Source organism: Plecotus auritus, assembly GCF_963455305.1.
Source record: "Plecotus auritus genome assembly, chromosome: 8".
Taxonomy (NCBI): Eukaryota; Metazoa; Chordata; class Mammalia; order Chiroptera; family Vespertilionidae; genus Plecotus; species Plecotus auritus.
In genome coordinates, this window is record NC_137782.1 from 139,065,028 (window position 1) to 139,088,641 (window position 23,614).

Below are 23,614 nucleotides of genomic sequence, written 5' to 3' on the forward strand. Positions count from 1 at the left end.
TCTAAAAACAGACTATTTTACTAAAATGAAATAGAAATAATATATTTTTTCTAATAGGAACATCAGATTTAAAATTAAAAATTAGCCCTAGCTGGTTTGGCTCAGTGGATAGAGCGTTGGCCTATGGACTGAAGGGTCCCAGGTTCGATTCTAGCCAAGGGCACATGCCCAGGTTGCGGGTTCAGTCCCCGTGGGGGGCGTGCAGGAGGCAGCCAATCAATGATTCTTTCTCATCATTGATGTTCCGATCTCTCTCTCCCTTCCTCTCTGAAATCAATAAAAATATATTAAAAAATAATAAAATTAAATTAAAATTACCTCCGAAACTTATCTTTCTTGTCTTTTAAGTCATCAACCTCATTGTGTGTGAACAGATCAGCTATACGTGTAATAAGATTTGCATTAATACAGTTCATGTTGCATGGCGTAGCTACTATGGCATTCATATTTTTGTGGCAATACTCAATACATTGTTCAACCTAAAAAACATAGAATACAAAATGAATGTTGAAAACATCATAAAGGAAAATGTGATATCAATACCTTTCAAAGGTAAAATTCATTAAAAGCCTTATCCATGTATTGCTACATACTATCTGGGTTTTGTTTATTTGGGTTATCTACACTGTTCCAAAGTGGTCCAGCAGGTCAAATTTGTACAAACATATATCCATAGCTAGAATAATCATTTTCCACCTTCTTAAAATATTTTAAAAAGTAATGCAATGAGCATCTTTCATAGCTGTGGCAGGTATAAATCTTAGTCCACAAACTCAAGTATATAGGATATGTGACTTCTTATCACTGAACTTAGATAACAATTTTAAGTTTCCATTTCTCTGAATAGCAGAAACATACTTTCAGTTAATTCAGGGTTTTCTCAGTTGTGTTATGCTTGCTCTCTTCCTCTTCCTCTTTCACCAACCTGAGGTATACTTATTTACTTTTTTTATATTAAATCATTTATGAAAATTTAGTTTTTAAAAAAATACATATTTTATTGATTTTTTTACAGAGAGGAAGGGAGAGGGATAGAGAGTTAGAAACATCGATGAGAGAGAAACATTGATCAGCCGCCTCCTGCACACTTCCTACTGGGGATATGCCCGCAACCAAGGAACATGCCCTTGACCAGAATTGAACCCGGGACACTTCAGTCCGTGGGCTGACGCTCTATCCAAACCGGTTAGGACTGAAAATTTACTTTTTGAGGTGGACTTGGGTTCCAGGGAAAACTAGCATTGGCTAATCATGTATTCTTTAAAATATTTTGCTTATGGCAGAAAAATGTCCTTTAGGGCTTAGATTTCAGAATTCAAATGTTAAGGATTCTTTTAATTTCTGTTTTTTTTTCTGTAACCCTTTCCTGAAGCAATTAATACCAACAACTGACTAGGGGACGACTAAGGAATACAAAGAACTAGTAAACTAGTAAAACCCCAATCAATCAAATAAACAAACAAATTTCACATCTGTTAGCATAGCAAAGGAGTGTTCTGCCCTGTGTAATCTTCTTGGGGACTAAAAGTAAATATTTATTTAAAGGAAAACCATAAGAATATATAAAAACATTTGAATGATAAATAAATTCATTAACAAGAAAAAAACACAAGTATATTTTGTGTTAAAACTTGACATATTTATGTACATATGCTTTTATGTTTCATCAACTACTCTTAAACAATAGAATGAATGAGCATCTGATTTTCACATACAAAATTATAGTATTTAATAGTTGGGTATTGGTTCTTAATTTGCTGAAGTATAAATGAAAGACACAAATTAGCAAAACATGCTTAAAAAAACTACTTAAATAGTGAAACAAATATATTCCAATTAATTTTCATTTAACTTGATTTTAGAGCAAACTCTTCGTTAGGGTAAAGTTAATTCTGTTTTGTTTCATCTAATACAACAGAGAGCTACTCCTCGAGGATAAATTGCTTGCTTTATAGGCATCATATACAAATGATATATAACAGCCTTCACCCCTTCAAACATGAGCAGTTTATTCTAATGGAATCACACTCTTGAATTAACAATTACTTCAGAAAGATGCCTTAGAATTTTCTAACTTAAAGGAAAAATCAAGTTAAATATTAAGTCAAGCATGGGTGAACAGAAGAGCTTAGATCTTTTATTAATACTTACCAATGAATCCATTTTCAAGAACTCTGAAGAAATAAGAATTGAAATGACATTTCCTGGCTCTTGAAAAAAACAAAAACAAACATTTAAATTCTCTTTTTTATTTGTACCTCAAATTCCTGAGAAAAGGCTCCTTCTCACCTTAAAAGAGGATGATACTCTAATAAGAACAATTTAAAATTATCTTACTATGGCTTACTTATGTGAAAGAAAGAAAATGCAATATTCAAACTTAGGGTATAAAGAAAATGCACAGTAAATTTGCCCTGGAATTAGGTGCATATCAAGTAAGAGGACTCCACTTAAAGATACAATATATGCAAATTTCTCCTTAACTAAACCAGGGAAAAAGATAATTAAAATTGAGAATATAATTCATCACACAAAAAACTGAGAAAAAATTTTAAATGATTGAGAACTCTTGTTCATAAAAAGCAATTCAATGCTTTTTAAGAACAAGTACTTAATGAAAAAGATTCTGAAAGATAAGACAAAATTTACTTCTGCAGAAATGCTCAAGTTCCTTCCTAAAGGCAGACTGAGTGGAGCCAGGGAGAGGGGGATGGCCATCTGATGCTATTGTTTCAGTAAACCTAAGTCATCTCCTATGAAGTATAGTTAAGAAAAAGAAAAATCTGATTTTTACCATTATAGTACTAAGACAATCCAACTAAAGAACTATACAAACAATCCTATATAATAAAAGCCTAATATGCTAAATGTCCGGTTGTCCATTCAACCAATCAAAGCGTAATATGCTAAGGCTGGTCAACTGCTCGCTATGATGTGCACTGACCACCAGGAGGCAGACAGTCAACCAGTCGCTATGACATGCACTGACCACTAGGGGGCAGACGCTCCAACTGGTAGGTTAGCTTGCTGCTGGGGTCTGGCAGATTAGGACTGAGCTACACAGGCCGGACATGCCCTGGAGCCATCCCACAGTCCCTCCCTGGCTGGCCAACTTCCAGGTCCCTCCCCGGCCCTGATTGTGCACTGGTGGGGTCCCTCAGCCTATCCTGCATCCTCTCGCAATCTGGGACCCCTCGGAGGATGTCGGAAAGCCAGTTTTGGCCCAATCCCACAGGCCAGGCCGAGGGACCCCACTGGTGCACAAATTCGTGCACCAGGCCTCTAGTGATTAAAATAAGTAACCCCTATCTTTTCTTAAATAACAACTCTAGATTAAAGATTCTCAGATAGAAATAAAGAAAGGAAGGAGCTGGTGAAAGAGTTCCTCAGGAAATTATAATATGATCCATTCCAGTTAAGACCCAATGTCTGGATTATCAGAGATTTAATTAAGCATTTTGGTAGTTTTCCAGATTAGAATAAAGATTATGTCTGTAAAAGTTTACATTTCTAGTCATTATTTTAAGGTCAAAGATTACAGTGACCCGTTTTGCTCTACTTTTACCTTTACCATCCACATAAATATGATGGATCAAACAATAGCTTTTTTTTTTCTCTACATATTTTGATTTTTACTTCACACATACATATCATCTGCATGGTCTAGTATCTCTGGACTCTGATTGGCTGAAATTTTTGATTTAGCAATCCTGTAATTTTTAAGGATCACTAGAAACGTTTTCCATTAAATTTGGTCATCAAAATACAAATTATAAACTTCCTCAGAAAACTTTTATACTGTCAGCATAGATTCATTTACTAATAAGAGGTTAGAAATATTTTGGTGCTGGCCAGTGTGGCTCAGTAGTTGAGCATGACCTATGAACTGGGAGGTCATGGTTCGATTTCCAGGTCAGGGCACATGCCTGGATTGCTAGCATGATCCCCAGAGGGGGGTGTGGGCAAGGTGGCGGAGCAATGATTTTCTCTCATCATTGATGTTTCTATCTCTCTCTCCCTTTCCCTTCCTCTCTGAAATCAACAAAAATGTATATTTTTAAAAAAGAGCCCAAACCGGTATGGCTCAGTGGATAGAGCGTCGGCCTGCGGACTCAAGGGTCCCAGGTTCGATTCAGGTCAAGGGCATGTACTGTGGTTGCGGGCACATCCCCAGTGGGAGGTGTGCAGGAGGCAGCTGATCGATGTTTCTCTCTCATCGATGTTTCTAGCTCTCTATCCCTCTCCCTTCCTCTCTGTAAAATATCAATAAAATATATTTAAAAAAAAATATTTTGGTACTGCTGTAAATAGCAATTTTAGTGCACAGAAAGACTTTCTTAAACCGCTAGTGAGATTTCCTATATAAAACTATGCTCAATGAAAGATTACTTAGTAATTATTCTTCTTATCATCTAGAATAGTGGTTCTCAAACTTTTCCTCTCAAGATCCCTTTGTAATCTGAAAAACAGACTCCTAAATAGCTTTTGTTTATATGGGTTAATGAGTATTTACCATATTAAAGATTAAAACAGAAAAAAATGTATTAATTTACTTAAAAAAATAAACTCATTACATATTCACATATTTTTATGAAAAATAACTACTAGTATATTTTCCAAAATGAAAACAAAAAAGTAGTTAGAATAACACTGACATATTTTGCAAATTTTTTCAATGTCTTACTTAATAGAAGACAGCTGGAGTCTCATATCTGGTTCTACATTCAACGTATGGGTAATCTTTTTTGATGTTATATCAAAACTTGACAAATGGTACTTTTTTAAGGTTAGTTGCAATGTGATCTGAAATCATATCAATGAACTTTTCCATTCTATTACCATTAAAATCCACTGATTTATCTTGTGCTTTGACTCTTTAACTCCATTCACGATTTTTAACATCATGTACTAGTCAAGGAAAATATTGGTTCATGGAGTTATGCAGACTGAATGTTGAACCATTTCATTGTACAATATATTAAAAAATCACATTTGTTAATATGACAAGTCTCATCAGAAAAGTCTTTAAATATTAAGAAGCTGTCAAGCACATGAAAGTGCATAAAAGTTTTCCAAACTTTAATTCTCACTTGAAAGCTTGAATTTTATCATTGGCAACAAATACTAGCAGTTGTTTCCTTTTAACTGACCAGCTCATTTAATTCATTTTCTTTTTTGGGTTGTTTTTTTGTTGTTGTTGTTGTTAACCCTTACCCAAGGATATTTTTCCATTGATTTTTTAGGGAGAGTGGAAAAGGGAGGGAAAGACAGAGAGAAACATGGATGTGAGAAAAACACATCGATTGGTTGCCTCCTGTACGAGCCCTGACCAGGGGCTGGCCTGGAAAGGAGCCTGCAACTGAGGTACATGCCCTTGGCCGGAAATGAACCCAGGACCCTTCAGTCTGAAGGCCGATGCTCTATCCACTGAGCCAAACCAGCTAGGGCTTAATTCATTTTCAAGACAGTATCTGCCAAATGCTTAAGCCTGAGTAACCATAATTTGTCTGTCAGTCATTCTCTCAAGTAAACACAGTTTTCAATTTTTAAAAAGGCAACTAGGTTAGATTGCAACTCAAACAACTGCACAAGTGCTTTTCCTCAAGACAACCATCATACTTTGGTGTGTGGCAGAAGTACACTTCGCGTGTCATCTCACAGAATATTAAAAAGATGTATACTCAAGGCTCAAAACTTAATAAAATTAGTAATTTTTACTACTTCATCAAGGACATTCTTAAGTGAACCTGGATTTTTTTTTTTCCTTTTAACTGTGAGTTCATGGTGCTGAAGAATACAAAGACCACTAGTACAGTTTGGTGCACTGGCTTTGATATGCGCTAAAGCTGCAACAGTTTTACATCTGCACCGCCTGGACAAATGTCAACACATAAAGACAAATAACATCTTGGTTTTATTATGCAAACTAGAGGCCCGGTGCACGAAATTCGTGCATGGGGGTGTGTGTCCCTCAGCCCAGCCTGTACCCTCTCCAATCTGGAACCCCTTGAGGGATGTCCGACTGCACCCTCTCCAATCTGGGATCCCTCTCACAATCCAGGACTGCTGGGTCCCAACAGCTCGCCTGCCTGCCTTCCTGATTGCCCCTAACCGCTTCTGCCTGCCAGCCTGATCACCCCCTAACCACTCCCTTGCCAGCCTGATTGATGTCTAACTGCTCCCCTGCCAGCCTGTTTTCCCCTAACTGCCCTCCCCTGTAGGCCTGGTCACTCCTAACTGCCCTCCTCTACAGGCCTTGTCCCCCCAAACTGCTCTCCCCTGCAGGCCTGGGTCCCCCCCCAACTGCCCTTTCCTGCAGGCCTGGTCACCCCTAACTGCCCTCCCCTGCAGGCCTGGTTCCCCCCAACTGCTCTCCCCTGCAGGCCTGGGTCCCTCCCAACTGCCTTTCCCTGAAGGCCTGGTTGCCCCCAACTTCCCTCCTCTGCCGGCCTGGTCACCCCTAACTGCCCTCCCCTGCAGGCTTGATCACCCCCAACTGCCCTCCCTTGCAGGCCTGGTCCCTCCCAAATGCCCGCCCCTGCTGGCCATCTTGTGTCCACATGGGGGCAGCCATCTTTGACCACATGGAGGCGGACATCTTGTGTGTTGGAGTGATGGTCAATTTGCATATTATTCTTTTATTAGATAGGATAGAGGCCTGGTGCATGGGTGGGGGCCAGCTGGTTTGCCCTGAAGGGTGTCCCGGATCAGGGTGGGGGTTCCCTTAGGGTGTGAGGCGGCCTGGCAAGGGGCCTGTGGTGGTTTGCAGGTCAGCCATGCCCCCCGGCGACCCAAGCGGAGGCCCTGGTATCTGGGGTTTATTTATCTTCTACAATTGAAACTTTGTAGCCTGGAGCGGAGCCAAGCCTTTTGCTTGCTCCGTGGCAGCAGCCATTTCTATTGGAATTTATGTATCTTCTATAATTGAAACTTTGTAGCCTTAAGCGAGGCCTGGGCTGGCCAGGGCTGCAGAAGCTTGGCTTCCTCCATCACTGGGGGCAACCCTAGCCTCCTGCTCTTTCCAGCTCCATGGCTGCTGCCATTTCTGTTTGGGTTTATGTATCTTCTATCATTGAAACTTTGTAGCCTTGAGCGGAGGCCTGGGCCGGCAAGGGCAGGCGGAAAGCTTGGCTTCCTCCATTGCCGAGGAAACCCAAGCCTCCCTCCTGCTCTCTGTGGCCGTAGCCATCTTGTTGGGTTTATTTGCATATTCACTCCTGATTGGCTGGTGGGCGTGGCTTGTGGGTGTAGCGGAGTGATGGTTAATTTGCATATTACTCTTTCATTAGATAGGATTGTCTTGACCTCCTGGATCCTCTAAAACAGTGGTTCTCAACCTTTCTAATGCCGCGACCCGTTAATACAGTTCCTCATGTTGTGGTGACCCCCAACCATAAAATTATTTTCGTTGCTACTTCATAACTGTAATTTTGCTACTATTAATGAATCGTAATGTAAATATCTGTGTTTTCCAACGGTCTTAGGTGACCATGCTAGCAGTTCTCAATGTGTGGGTCGCGACCCACAAGTTGAGAACTGCTGCTGTAGAGCCTAAGACCATCGGAAAACACAGATATTTACATTACGATTCATTAATAGTAGCAAAATTACAGTTATGAAGTAGCAACGAAAATAATTTTATGGTTGGGGGTTACCACAACATGAGGAACTGTATTAACGGGTCGCGGCATTAGAAAGGTTGAGAACCACTGCTCTACACATGATCTTAGCCAAAAGACTGAGAAGCGATGAGAAGCACTGCTCTAAAAGGATCCTCTAGAACACCAGTGGTCCATGTACCATACAGTAGGAAATGCTGATGTAGAGACCCGTCAATTCGCCATACATCCTATATAATAAAAGGCTAATATGCAAATCGACCAAACAGTGGAACAACCAGTCACTATGACATGTACTGACCACCAGGGGGCAGATGTTCAATGCAGGAGCTGCTCCCGGTGGTCAGTGCACTCCCACAGGGGGAGTGCCGCTCAGCCAGAAGCTGGGCTCATGGCTGGAGAGTGCAGCGCCTCTGCGACAGCACTAAGCCGTCAGTTGGACATCCCCCCAGGGCTCCCGGATTGTGAGAGGGTACAGACCGGGCTGAGGGACCACCCCCCAAGTGCACGAATTTTGTGCACCAGGCCTCTAGTGCATTATAATTTACTAAAAAATATGAGGTATGTTTTCTAAAGTGCAATTACTAATTTGAATATAAATGCTAATGTTCAAGCAATTATCCACAATTCATGTTTGGCCTAAAGCAACTACCAGGTGACACACAAACTTAACTACAAAGTAAGTAATAGATTGTCTTTTACCTAAAATGGGCATCTCACAATCTTTATTCTCCTTAGTGTTCCTTTTAACATATTTTATCAACCAGTTGAAAATTTGAACGTCACAGTGAACTGAAATGTCCACCTCTTCCCAGCGTTGGGCATCCATAGATAAATATTCAGCAAAGTACTTCATTTCTGATATCAAAAGGTCTCGTGGGCAAATAAAATCTTCTTTCAAATTTTTTGCTTCATCACATACATGGATCACCATATTTGGCCTTCATAAAAAATATTACACAGAAATAAAATTATTAGAATTTCAGAAGAGGGGCCAAGAATATTAAACATTTATTAGAAGTATGAGAACAAGATATTTTTGAAGATTTGACCACAAATCAGTTTTATAGGATTTAAGTGTCTTGCTAACCTTATCTGTATCTGAGATTATAAATAATTTTAGTTAAACTACTCACTTAATTAGACAAATAAAAATATTTTTTACTATGGGACTCATAATTTACAGGGTTTAAATTTATCATTTACAAGGTTTAAGTAAATTATGAAAATTTAAGAACAGTACCAATTCATGAGGAAAAAGTAAGTAATACATTCTAATTCTTGTGATGAGCATAAAACAGTACTTTTACATGGCTATGGGTCTTGGAAGGAGATAAAGCTAAATATTAAAATTACCTTACTAGTAATAAGTAGAAAAAACAGTTAAAACTATTCACTAAAAAAAATCAAAAAATTAGCATGGCAACTTATTTTTAACAGCAAGAAAGTTTGTCAGGCCTGCTCGGTGTGGCTCTGTTGCTGAATGTCAACTCATGAACCAGGAGGTCACAATTTTATTCCCAGTCAGGGCACAAGCCCGGGTTGTGGGCTGGATCCCCAGCGGGGGGGTGTGGTGTGTAGGAGGCATTCGATCGATGATTCTCATCATTGATGTTTCTCTCTCTCTTCCTCTCCCTTCCTCTCTGAAATCAATAAAAATATATTTAGAGCCGAAACCGGTTTGGCTCAGTGGATAGAGCGTCGGCCTGCGGACTGAAAGGTCCCGGGTTCGATTCCGGTCAAGGGCATGTACCTTGGTTGCGGGCACATCCCCAGTGGGAGGTGTGCAGGAGGCAGCTGATCGATGCTTCTCTCTCATCGATGTTTCTAGCTCTCTATCCCTCTCTCTTCCTCTCTGTGAAATATCAATAAAATATATTTAAAAATATATATATATATTTAGAAACAATAATAATAAAAACTTTTTTAAAAAAAAGTTTGTCAGGTATTCAATAAATATAAATTAGTAAATATAGTTAAAAGTATTCTTAAGACTACAATGTACTTATTTACATATTTTTTAATAATTTGAGAATAAGTTTAGATGATACATCAGAATGACTGCTTCAAAAATTATATACTCCTTGAATTTATTATCCCTTGAAAAGTATATTACCTCAAAAGAAACATTAGTGTGATCCACAATTGCCTTCATGTCATTACAAAAGGAAGAGATTAAATAAGAGACACACTGTCCTACAAGATGAACTGGATGTGTATTGAATGGAACTTCATAAATTTCTAAATATAAAAAATTACTATGCTCTACACCTCTAACAAATATAAAATGTTACTGAATGTCAACTGCAATTGAAAAATAAAAATAAATAAATAATTGCATTTGAAATAAAATTGGGCTACCCGAAAAAGGGTTACTAATCAACACTCTTGTCCAAATCAAAATAACTCAAATAACTCTCTGAAAATTGTTCTTCCAAACAAATTATGGTCAAAATATAAACAGGTAATGGCTGGTATAATGAAGCATAAAGTTTCTGTGGCTTTTTGGACCACTATCTGAAATACTAGATAATTCCATGTAAAAAAATTATCTGATAAAAATTTTGTGATACAAACCTATCAGTTAAAAAAATCTACGTAAAACTTATATGTAAATAAACTAAAAATCACTATCAAAGGGTGATTTTATTTTATTGTGGTAAAATATACATAACATAAAATTTGCCATTTTAAGAGTACAGTTCAGTGGCATTAAGTACATTCACATTGTTCTAATTATCACTACCATCCATCTCCAAGACGTTTTCAAAAGGATAAATGTTATGGCATGTGAATTATATGTTATAAAAAGAACTATTTAAACTGATAATACACAAAAGAACTTTTAGAGACAATGAAAATATTCTATATCTTCATTTGGGTTATAGTTACATGGTGAGCCCATTTGTTAAAACTCATCAAAGTGAATACTTAAAATATGTGCAGCTGAATGTATGTAAAATATACAAAACAATACAAAAGTATCAAAACTTGCAATACAGCCCTGGCTGGTGTGGTTCAGTTGGTTGGAGCATTGTGTACACCAAAAGGTGGAAGGTTTGATTCCAGGTAAGGGTACATACCCAGGTTGCAGGTTTGATCCCTGGTCCACTTGGGCAACCAATCGATGTTTCTCTCCCCGTTCCCCCCCCGCCCTGCCCACTCCCTTCCTCTCTCTACAATCAATAAAAGAAAAAAAACAGGGAGATTTAAAAATAACTTGTACTATATTGAAAGATATATTCTAATTTTTAAATTTTTCTACAATGAATAATTATGTCAAATACGTCATTCTAAAATACATATCCAGTTTCTTTAATAAAACTAAAGAACTAATGACTGACTTTTTCTTTAGCTTTAAAATTCACTTTTCAAAGTTTTAGGTTAATATATCTTATTTCTAATATTTACGAAATGAAAATAAATTTTTAAAATGAAAAACTAGTCCAATTTATAAATAACACAAATAAGCATATGTTTAGCTATCAAGCAATTATATGTAGTTCAACACATGAACTAATTTCAACTGTTTCAGCAATTGTGATGTTTCCTAAATGATGGTAACTGATGTATATAATCACCAGTCATGTATTTTATAATTTAAAGTTGATACTCATATTAAACTTATCTAGCAAAGAACCAGCCTCCTACCCTTCAGATTCTTCAGTCTTTTCTCCACCATTACGAGTAGTACAATTTTCACTTTCTGAAGAACAATTCCTTGTGGAAGCTATACTATGTCTTCCTTAAATACAGAAACAAACACATACAACAACAAAGGGGGGGAAGTTAGCATTTCCAACTCAGAATGGATTTTTACTTATTGCATGGTTATACTGTAAATGCATGGCTTCCAAGGCTAGTTAAAGGTGGCATTTCCCTTAATATTCCAAAGGTTTATTATGCAAGAAACAGTCCAAAAAAGGGATAACAAATGGCTAATGTTACACTGAAGATTTAAAAAATACTGATATGGCGTATATAAATAGGATCAAATGCTCAAAAGCCAACAATATAAATTTCCCTTCCTGAAGTAAATTTTCACATCAGTACTCTGACTGCTGTTGCTGAGATTAAAATAATTCACTACACTCTGAGGATTTCTAAAACCAGTTATTATTTCCAAAGCAATTGCAGAAAAAGATCTCTTCTATCCTGCCACTGTGTCATTTTAAACTATCATTGACTGCAATAAAGAATAGATAGCTGTAAAAAAAATAACACAAGAGACGAGCAAAATTCTCTGAGGGAGGGGAAAAAACTTTAAGTCAAATCTCTTTAATATTTATGACATAACTTGGAGTAGTAAATTTTTGTATAGTAAAGAAATTTTTTTTGGTAATATTTAATCTGTATATTAACATTTAAAATTTTTTCAAATAAAGAAAAATTTCTAAAATTTAGGAAGACAAAAATGCATGGATTTTTCTATTAACGTTTATATTAGCCTTTACATATTATGGAATACATAATAATTTGCAGAATTATCATAAGGACAAACACTGCATTTTGTTGTAAAACCTTACCTGTTTTGGAAACTGCATCCTGATCAATAGAAGCCTCCTGAAATTCACCGTGTGTGTCAAGAAGTGAGGATCTGATATACGTGGCTAAAGTTTCAACAGGACTCTCTCCAGCCATTAGGGGACTATACCGGTTGTCAACAGGTGAGCTTCCACTGCTCTTCAGTTCCTCAAACCTTTTTGCACACTGTAATAATATAAAAGGAAGAAAATGCAGGTCTGGGAGTTTTTTGTGTTTTTTTTTTTTTAATTATGCTTTTATTTATTTTTAGAGAGAGAGGAAGGGAGAGGAGAGAGATGGAAACGATGAGAGAGAAACATCAATTGGCTGCCTCCTACGCACCCCCTACTGGGGATCGAGCCCACAACCTGGCCCGTGTCCTGACCTGGAATCGAACCAGTGACCTCTTGGTTCATGGATCAACGCTCAACCATTGAGTCACACCAACTGGACTGGGAGTTTTAAAATTAAAAAATAAGAAAATATATTCTTGTCTACTATTTGAAGATACTTTTCCATAATTATTTTTTGTAGTCATTCCTTGAAATTGATCACTTTTTCTTAATTTTTTCAGAGATATCTGTGGGACTGTTATTTACCTCTTTGGGTGTTAATCCAGGAACAAGCCTTGCCACAGTTTCCCAGTTGATGGTCTGATGGATTCCAGTTAATGGATAAAGGAGCATGTCCAATACCATTTGGCTGTTATTGTTTAGGAAATTGTTGTTTTCTGAATATCCACGACTCATCTTTTGGAACTAGAGACAGAGAAAGCAGATTTATTTGCATCTGATATACAAAAGTTTTCAGAACATTCTAAATCAGTTATAATTAATTCCTAAAAATGATCTGCTACTATACAAAGTAAAACTGACCTAAAATAAACACAAAGTATATAGCTCAAACTCTTCAAATATAATAGCATTTTGACATTTATGACTTGGTAGATGGATGGATAGGATGGACAGATAAATATGTGATTAAAAGTATAATGCGCCGAAACCGGTTTGGCTCAGTGGATAGAGCGTCGGCCTGCAGACTGAAAGGTCCCGGGTTCGATTCCGGTCAAGGGCATGTACCTTGGTTGCGGGCACATCCCCATTGGGAGGTGTGCAGGAGGCAGCTGATCGATGTTCCTCTCTCATCGATGTTTCTAGCTCTCTATCCCTCTCTCTTCCTCCCTGTAAAATATCAATAAAATATATTAAAAAAAAAGTATAATGCGAAAGTATTAATGGCATTAATCATCAACTATAATTAGTGTTATTTTTATATGTTCAAAACAACTTTTTTGGGGAAAGTCCTTCTCTTCTTCCTTGTCTTCAGAAGCAATGTAACAATTGGCCCGATAAGGTTTAATCCTTAAATACACACCCTGACATTCATATATAAAAAGCAAGACACCTCCACACACATACACACAGGCACTCACCAAGCAGAGAGGAGGCTTCCCTTGCTTCTTCACCTGACTCTCCACACGTCACATACCCTATTTCAATCCAGGAGCCCTTGAATAACATGTCCAGTGACCAAGGATATCCAAAATCTTCAGGCAATAGGATCACCAAGAAAAAAGGCTCCAGATGGCTTTCCAAATGCATGGGTCCCAACTATGTGCCAAGCATCAGGGATGCAAAAATAAATATGGCATGGTCCCTGTCCTCAAGGAGTTTATGGTCTAGGGAGGGGTATTAGCAGACAAACGGATCTTTTTAATATAATTTTCTGAGAGCCAAATCAGAGGGGAGCCAGAGGGGCAGAGGAGGGACACATAATAGCTATTATTTACTGAGTACTTCCTAGTATGGTAGAACTGTTATTTCAATAACGTTTCACCACACCCCTATAAGAAAGGTGCTCTCCCCACTTTTACAAGATGAAGAAATAGGTTCACAGAAGTGTAAGGCCACAGAAGTAATAAGAGGCTGGGCAAGGTAAAACCGACTCTCACATACATGTCGTTCCAATAATATACAAGAGGTATATTACAGGGAGACAGCAGGTTGGGAATGATGATTTAGGATGGAGAAAGACAGAGTCTAATTTTGAAGTCAATTATAATTCAACTAGAGGCCCAGTGCATGAAAATTCATGCACTGGAGGGGCGGGATCCCTCAGCCCAGCCTGCCCCCTCTCACAGTCCGGAAGCCCTCAGGGGCAGGAGGCGACCCGGCGATCAGGGGAAGGCGATGCCCCATCACACCTATGCTGCTGCCACGGCTGGCAGCGCAAGCCTAGGGCGGCCCTGGTTACCTGAGCCTCAGGCAGCCCTGGGCGGCTGGGGGGCTGAGGGGACTGGGGGACTCTGGATGCAGGCGCGCGGGGCAGCTGGGCCCACCTGGGGGCGGGCCTGGCCTTGCCGTGTGCCTGCTGCCCCGGCAGGGCTGAGGGGACTGGGCGCCACCATCTTGTGGCTGTGGGTGCCACCATCTTTGAGGGCGGGGCAGTCAATTAGCATATTCTCTCCTTATTGGCTGTGGGTGCTGCCATATTTGAGGGTGGGGCAGTCAATTAGCATATTCCCTCCTTACTGGCTGTGGGCGCCGCCATCTTTGCAATGATGTGAGGGTCTATTAGCATATTCTCTCTTTATTAGATAGGATGAAATAATTCTGAAAGCTTCTGCTTGTGAGGTAGGGGAGGGGGAAGGTTGTGGTATCAGAGCAAAAATGAAGCTACAACATTTAAACTTAGAGAAGTTTGAGTATTTCTGGCAATTATACTTCAATAGAGCCAAGATTTAAAAAACAATTTTTAAAAAACCTTTTTTTGGTATCAATGTATGTGAGACGTTTCTTACCTTATTCAAACACGTGCTGAGCCCTTGCTATGGGCCAGGCATTCTATCTGAAGTTAGAACATAAACTTACGTATGAAAATAAGACAAAGGTTTATGGCTAGTCATAGCTATGATTTAATTGATGATGAATTCTGGGGTGGGAATGTAATCACCAAAGAGAAGCTATTACTATGGGAAACAACAACTATTTTAGGGCATGCAGTATACAGAGCAAGAATCCACTGACAGACCGGTACAGTGCCAAAAGCAGTGCACCCAGGAGTCTATAGCTCTGCTTTTAGTATTAACTCCACACATGCTAGTCAAGGCAAGTGATCTGAATTTCAGTAGTAAGATTAAATGATGATAATACCTTTGACTGACATCATAGAGAGAGTCAAAGGGATTATTTTGTGAGAGCACTTTGAAAACAATGAAAGCGTCTCACAAATGAGAGTATCTACCTCCTAGTATTGTGCTGAGGATTATGTGAGATGTTTTAATGTTGGAATGGGGAGTTGGAATGTAGAAGCTCTCAGTAAGGGTTAACTATGATTAGGACTATGTAACTGTTTCCATAAAACACTGATATAAGACATCAGGTGGTAGACATAAAGTTATCCTACATGTATCTGCCTGAGCATTAAAAAGAAACACTTAAGGTATTATATGGTTTAGATTACTTATCGCTATGTCTCAACTTCCTCATCTGTAAAAAAAAAAAAAATAGTGGCTAGCTCACACAGTTTTGAGGACATATGGACAGAGCTACCTGGTACACAGTAAGGACTATGTAATGTTTGTAGTAGTAACATTACCATTCCAGAGATCCTCAGATTACTGTAAACAAATTCATAAAGATAAATGTGGCAGATAAAAGGAGAGACAGTAACTTTTCAATGAAGTACCCTTTGGACAAAATGAGTAAAAAGTCAGATCTAGATTCTTATCCAGTTTTTACCACTTTCAATAGACTCAGCTATAGGAAAATAATACCTACCTTTGGTGTTATTGTGAGGATTAAACAGTAATATATAAAGCATCCAGCACACTATCTGGCATATAAAACGTGCTCAGTAAATAATTTGTCACCACTATTATTCTTTTCCTTCCTCCTATTTTGGCCATTATTGGCATTAAAAATTTCTAAGAATTATTTTAATAACTGTAAATCACTGCCTTGAGCCCCCCAAAAAATAGGTTTTCCAGAACTTCATTGTTCTCCACCTTGGCACATCATCACTTTTCACACCACACAATTTGAGATGTGTATTAGGGCATGGGGCAGTTTTGTATAATGTGTTTGGGTCTCAGTCTAAAACAGAATTCAGGGCAAGGAACAGGGTACTTTTTTTTCTTTCACTTCAAAAACATTTTATTTAAAATTCCTAAAATACTTATTGTGTCCTACAATGTGTAGGCACCTGCTAGCTAATCAAAAACACAGTCCGGACTAAATACTTAAAAACATGTATGTATGTTTCAAATATGATACTCAGAATAGACACGTTTTAGAATAATTTAAATCATTTAGAGATGAAAAATTTGTTTTCTGTTGACATTTTCTTTACACAACTGAATCACACCAAACAAGGGAAGAGTACCCAGTACTAATTCCAGTTAAATGAATATTCAAGAAAGCGTCCCTTAGAGCTGAATGTAAGTGTGAAAGGATACTTAATCCTTGATGGACAGCACATAAATTCTCTCAGACGAGCTGTCACAGTGCATCCCATTCTGGGGGGGAGGAGAGAGTATAGACTTATCAAAAACTGTGACAGAAAGTTTAAAGCTCAAATTATACTACTACTAAGTCTACTCCCATTCATGACAAAATATATTTTAAAAGTTAATGTTTAAGTTGAAACGTGTGACTTGCCGGAAATAAAAATTCTACTTGTTTAATACACAACCCGCTTTAAGAATGCACTTCATGTCCTCTCCCCACTTCGCACAAGCTTGGTTTACTTAAATCTACCTAAAAAGAACAATCTAATTAATTAAGGCCAACAGAGGTCCGACTGGCATCTGATTTTTTTTTCCTTTTTGAAACTGAAAAGGCTTCTACAGATAGTGACCATGGTCCCGAGCAGCGGTCAGATGCGCAGCGAGGGGCGGTGGGGCAGGTCCCAGGCCGCAGGGTGACGGGGTGGGAGTAACCCTGAGTCATCCGCACGCGGGGAAGCCTGGCGCCCAGCGTCCAGCCCGCAGACGCGGCCGGAGCCAGCTGGCTTTCGACGGGAAGGAGTACAGTCCCATCGGACACCCGGGATGAACAGGGCAGAGCCCAGCAAGCCTCCGGCCAGGGGGTCCCCTCGCGGCGCCTCCGGCTGCGGTTCCGCCTAACCCACGGGAGGTGGGGCAGAGGCTCCCGGCCTGGAGCGGGAGGGGAGGGCGCACAAAGGCGCGGGCAGAGGGGCGAGGCAGGGGGCGAGGCGGGGGCTGGGCGAGCAGACGGCGGGCAGAGCTGGCTCCGGGGCTGGTGCGCGGGCGGGGCGGGTGGAGGGCTCTGGGGCTCGCAGGGTTGCGGGGCTGCAGGCGGCGCTGGGGGCGTTCGCGGGCGTTTGGGCGAGCGGGACCCCGGCCGTCCCGCAAGGGATGGAGGCCGCGGCGGGAACGCGCTGGCGGCCAGCGGCACCGCCCCTCGCCGCACTCCCCGCCCCGGCCGGCCCCCGGGCCCCTCGGCGCCTGGCTCACCTCCACAGGGCCGGGCGGCCCTCGCTGCACCTCCGTCCCCTGCGGCGGCCGGCTCTGCCCGCGCTCCGGCCATAAGCTCCCGCGACCCGGCCGGCAGCCTTGGCCGCAGCCCTCACACGAGTCCTCACACGCCGCCCCGCCCGCGTGGGAGTGGCCGGGGACCAGCGCCCGGGGGCGGGGGAGCGCCGCCCAACCCAACGCCGCCCGGCCAATCGTGGGCCAGCGCCGCAGCGGCGGAGCCAATGAGCGACGAGCTCCTGCCGGGCGGGAGGGAGCCGAACCGGCGGCTGCAGCCAGGGCCGCGGCGCCGGGCTCGGTCTTCCCCTGCCCCCTCTCAGCGTCCACTCCCGGGCCTGTCGCAGTGCAGCGTCCCCACCCTCCCAGCGTCTTGTCTCTTAGCAACCAGGTCCTCCAAGCCCGATCCTAGGTGACCAACTCTGAGTCCACAAGAAAGGGGGAATATGGGAGCGATAAATGAACTCGAACAAAGGGTGGACGAAATGGTTTTCGGTGCAGGTCACCTGGGTATCGCTGCTTAGGTTAGGTAGAAGCAACATTGTATGATCTGAGGGACACGAAAAGTGTCTTGGGTTAAGCATTGTCTTTATCAGGAGGCATCTCTTGGGAAAAAATGTAAATAGCGCCGGGTTACAAATTCAATTTTTATTCACATTAATAGGTTCAGCATGTGTGTGTTATTGTGAATATTGCCACTGGGAATCTAGCAAGGTGTATAAAGCCGTCTCGTAGGGTAAATACTACACATCACGTTTTATTTTTTATTTTTTTTAAATACATTTTATTGATTTTTTAGAGAGGAAGGGAGAGGGATAGAGAGAAACATCGATCAGCTGCCTCTCAGCTGCCTCCTGCACACCCCCTACTGGGGATGTGCCCGCAACCAAGGTACATGCCCTTGACCGGAATCGAACCTGGGTCCCTTCAGTCCGCAGGCTGAGGCTCTATCTACTGAGCCAAACCGGTCAGGGCAACACATCACGTTTTAAATTTCCACTTGGAACGTGTCTATTCTGAGAACCAAAAACTAAATGTCACAGTCAGAAAGGACAGAGAACATAAAACCCTACCCAAATGAATAATTACTACAATGAGACCTGATGATGAAATGGCTAACTGTACAGTTTTTTCCAGTTGTATCACCTGTGACTCTCTGCAAATCTTTTGCTATTTTTTTTCCAAAAAGATGTTAATTAAAGTTAGGTAAGTTTTGTACCACAAAGATACCAGTCAGGTACATTTGTAAGAGAGACTACTTGTTCTGTACTTCCTCTCACATAGGCTGGAACCCAGTTGTGATTGATGGAGAGCCAGTTTAAACTATGAGAACAAGAAGGACCCCTAAGGGATTGCAGAGCAATATGGAAGGAACCTTGGCCATGAATTACCTTGTGAAGCAAAGTTGCCTAAGAGGCCCTAGACTGCCTGTCTACCTCTGGACTATTACAGGAGAGGAAAGTGTTAATCTTGCTTCAGCTACTGCATTTTTTTAACCTATTTGTTACAGAAATTTGATCTATATGTCATTGGCAGGTGGAAACCTTGCAGGCTGGAAGGCTGCTGACTCTTCCCAAGTGTCATGTGTGTTAATTTGGAAAGCAGACTGTCAAGCCTATAGCTCTGAGGGAAGTAGTTGAGAAAAGGTAGGAATGTGTGTGTGTTGGCTGCCACTCCTTGCTTTTAGCAAGGTTCAACAAAAAGAAAGGAAATCAGTTAAGAATTAACCAGTTTGCAAGTAGACACTTTAGAGAATAGTCTCTACTACTGGACCCCACCCATAACATCTGCTCCAGCTGTTGATCCACATATTATGCATCTCTGGGGGATCAATTCAGGTACTTAATGTTTGAGGTTTATCCTCATCTCTCTCCAGCCTCTTCTATAACGATACTCATTTACAGAATGACAGAGCTAGAAAAGATCCTTGAAAAATCAACTTCTTCAATCTTTTTTTAAAGACTTTTTTTTATTGATTTTGAGAGAAAGGAAGAGGAAGAGAGAAACATCAATGTGAGAGCAATACATCGATTGGCTGCCTCCTGAATGCTCCCTACTGGGGATTGAGCCCACAACCTGAGCATATGCCCTGACTGGGAATCGAACCAGCAACCTTTAGATGCAAGGGATAACATTCAACCAACTGAGCCACAGTTGCAAGGGCTTCAATCTTTTTATTTTAAGGTCAGATAAAGTTTAAGTGGCTTGTCCAAGGTCAAATAGCTAACTCAGGTTCAATGACCTTTGCCCAAAGAAAAATCTTTCTTTGGTATTGTACAGATGTTCCTTCCTGAGGCTTTTTATGCAGAATGGGCAATTGAATCCAACTCTTCCATCCACTTTCCCTTCCTAGGCAAGTCTAACTCTTTTGTTTTTTGTTTTTTTTTAAATATATTTTATTGATTTTTCACAGAGAGGAAGGGAGAGGAACAGAGAGTTAGAAACATCGATGAGAGAGGAACATCGATCAGCTGCCTCCTGCACACTCCCCACTGGGGACGTGCCCGCAACCAAGGTACATGCCCTTGACCGGAATCAAACCCGGGACCCTTGAGTCCGCAGGCCGACGCCCTATCCACTGAGCCAAACCGGTTAGGGCAAGTCTAACTCTTTTGTGTTCACAAGCTCATCTATCCCTCTATTAGGTTTAGTACAGACTAAATTGCTTTAGCAAAGATACCCAAAATACAGTAGCTTAAACACGATATAAGTTTATTTCTCTCTCAAATTACAGTAGAGGTGGTAGTCCAGGGCTGACATGGCTGCTTTGCCATTCTGACACACAACTTCCATTACAGCATCTGAAATGACTGCAAACACTCACTCTTACTTCCACACCCCACGGAAGAAATGGGAGACAGGGCAAGAAATGGATGCCCCAGGACTTTTAATTAAATTTTATTAGGGTGACATTGGTTAATAAAATTATATAGGTTTCAGGTGTGCAATTCTATAATACATCATCTGTAGCATGCCCCAGGACTTTTAAGGCATGATCCAGAAATCACATGTATCATTTCCACTTATATCCCATTGGTTACAATTTAACCATAAAGGGGAAGGCCAGATAATGTAGGCTCCATGTGAGCAGCTGTGCACCCACTTTTAAATTATTGGAGAGTGAGCCTCTACCCAACAATCTAGTTTCAAGGGTTATATGCTACCCAGACTTCTATTATTGACTTCATTACAGTAACTTATTTTTGAAACATTTTTAACTAGTGAAATATGAAACTAAAAAGGAACTCCATTAGTACTACAAAAATTATATGTACACTCAGATAAATGTTTATGGATAAAAGACAATAAAAATGCAATGCCTTTTGGACTCCAGCTGCTACCAAACATTACTGCAGAGCACTATTTAAAACTAAATAATGTGCCCTGCTGGTGTGGCTCAGTGATTGAGCATCGACCTATGAACCAGGAGGTCATGATTGGATTCCCCGTCAGGGCACATGTCTGGGTTGTGGTCTCAACCCCCCAGTAGGGGGCGTGCAGGAGGCAGCCAATCAATGATTCTTTCTCATCATTGATGTTTCTATCTCTCTCTCCCTCTTCTTTCCTCTCTGAAATCAATAAAAATATATTTAAAAAAAGACATTGCAAAGAAACAAAAATATTTATTGATTTTTCACAATGTAAAACTTGAAATAATTGGCCATGAGTGTCTGGAAATTGGAGGGAAGTTATAATTTTTGGCACTGTGGTGGACTACATGTGAAGCTCTCCTACTGCACAAGGCCCCATCTGGGACATACACATTCAAGCACTTTGAGTCTCATAGGAAGTTGGGGAGCAGGCAAAAATCTATCAAAACCAATGAGCTAGAAACTGAAGGCAGAAGGGAGGGTTATGGGTGCCCTGAGGGGAGATGCCCAAAGTTGTCAGGAGTCTGAGCTTTGTGCCAATCAGCAGAGTGAGGGTGAGGGGAAACTGATCCTGGTCTCCTACTCTTACTTAAGACTTGCAAGGGAGGACTTAGCTGGTCCCAAGATATTATGCCTCCAGTAGAGGCAGAAGTGAATCCTCTGTGGAGTCAAGCCTTCCTAGCTTTGGCCTGCAGGACTCACAGATTAACAACTAATAAGCTCAGAAAGATCAGCATAAACATGAAGCCAGACACTATGCGTGAGCATCAGAACAGACAATAAACATTTGAACTTCTAAGTACTGCAGATATGGCAGTTCTTGTAGATATTAACATGGCATCCTTAAATAAAGGGCACAATAAACGATCAATAATGAACAAGCAGATTGAAAAAAAACAACACAGAACTTTTAGATATAATTATTAAAATATAATTATCTATATTTAAAATATAATTATGAAAATTTAAGAAAATCATAGTGAATGAGTTAAATGGTAAATTAGAAATAGCTGATGAGTGAACATGCAAATATACAAAGCTATGGAGGACCGAATGAGGTTCAACGTATGTCTAATTTGAATCCCAGAGAGAATAAACAGAATGGTGTTAACTGTTGTTAAATTTCTAGAATTGATTAAAAAGATGAATCCAAAAGTCCACAGATCCTGGAAGCAAATCAAATGAATTACAAAAGTAATTGCCATCTAAAAGATAAGCTATCTGCCCTAAGCCGCTTTGGCTCAGTCAGCCTGCAGGCACATGCCCTTCGATTCGGGTTAAGGGCACATGCCCAGGTTGCGGGCTCCATCCCCAGTAGGGGTTTGTAGGAGGCAGCTGATGAATGATTCTCTCTTATTATTGATGTTTCAATCTCTCCCTCCCTCTCCCTTCCTCTCTGAAATCAATATATTAAAAAAAAGAGAGAGAAACCAAGATGGCGACATAGGTAAGCACCTAAACTGCTGCCTCGCACAACAATTTCAAAACTACAACTAAAAGACAGAACGTCTATCACCCAGAACCACAGGAAAGCTGGCTGAGTGGAAGTTCTACAACTAGAAGGAAAGAGAAAACAGCATTGAGGGGTGCACAAGCACTGAAAAGCTGAGGTACGGAGACGCGCGCATCGGGCTGGCGACGGGTGACTGAAAGCGCTGCTGTTTTCAACCCGAAGGGAGATAAGCTCCCGATTACTCCGAACTCGTTTCTGGGGAGACGCGGGGGACCCAAACTCCTAAGGGGAGAAGCTGGACTGTCTGCCGTGGGGTCGGAAAGTGAGGGAGGCTTGCTTGCAGAAAGTGAGGGAGGCTTGCTTGCAGGGCTGCGCGCAGGAACAATTGTTTATTGTGCTGGGGCGCGGGACACGGTCGAGAAGCAGAGCTGCAGAGCTGGCTTACTGGCAGCCATCGCTGTTTGCCACGCCCTAGCCTAGTCACGCCCTGAGACCCCGCCCTGCACAATCTCCGAACCCAACCAAGCTCGAGCAGCGGCTTTAGCATATGAATGGCCTACCCTATCGCAGCTTAACCTAGCAAACTTGCAGCCCGGGTCAGACAGCTCCAAAACCTCCAAACTCCAAGCAAAGAGGAGAAAACTGTAGTTCTTGCTGTAGCTCCTGCTGGGTGGCCTCAGACAGTAGCTGACCTGCACCCCATTGGAGATCCAGAAGCCAGTGTACCTAGTGGTCAGTGTGAGACACCAGATTTCAACTCCTCACATCCATAAGTGATACATTCAAGAGGCAGACTCAGTGAGCACCAAAGCCCCACTGAAACAAGTCCTGCACCATAAGCGTGTCTCCAGCGCAGCAGTTCTTCCATTATAGACACAGCGGGTCCTCACAGCCAATTGGCCTGGAGGTCAATTCCTCCCAGTGTACCAACAGCAATCAAGGCTTAACTACACCAAGACTTTGCACTCAGCCCACAAAGGGGTGTACCAAAGGCGTCCACCTCAGGTGATTGGGGAGGCTGAGCTACTGGCCCCTATAAGTCACCTACCACACAAAGCCACTCCATCAACATAAGGAAGCAGCAAAATGCGGAGACAAAGAAACATGTCACGAATGAGAGAAATGGAGGAAAGCAAATTAATGGACGACATAGAGT

The 23,614-nt window shown here is 41.1% G+C and overlaps 1 protein-coding gene across 4 annotated transcripts in view; it reads right to left on the reverse strand.

Annotated features, from left to right (window-relative positions):
* The window catches only part of SANBR (SANT and BTB domain regulator of CSR), a 49,861-nt gene extending 32,090 nt beyond the window's left edge, over positions 1–17,771 (reverse strand). The window contains exons 1-8 of one of the 4 annotated variants that reach the window (XM_080686729.1): positions 17,620–17,746; positions 13,223–13,324; positions 12,743–12,901; positions 12,146–12,329; positions 11,271–11,364; positions 8,322–8,560; positions 2,152–2,210; positions 319–479 (exon numbers count right to left, since the gene is read on the reverse strand). In XM_080686729.1, coding sequence (XP_080542855.1) covers positions 319–479; positions 2,152–2,210; positions 8,322–8,560; positions 11,271–11,364; positions 12,146–12,329; positions 12,743–12,901; positions 13,223–13,288 — 962 coding nt within the window. In that variant the 5' untranslated portion in view covers positions 13,289–13,324; positions 17,620–17,746. Of the gene's footprint in view, positions 1–318; positions 480–2,151; positions 2,211–8,321; positions 8,561–11,270; positions 11,365–12,145; positions 12,330–12,742; positions 12,902–13,222; positions 13,325–17,619 lie in introns of all 4 variants that reach the window. The other 3 variants (XM_080686730.1, XM_080686732.1, XM_080686731.1) reach the window with 3 other exon arrangements.
* Positions 17,772–23,614: the final 5,843 nt, after the last annotated feature.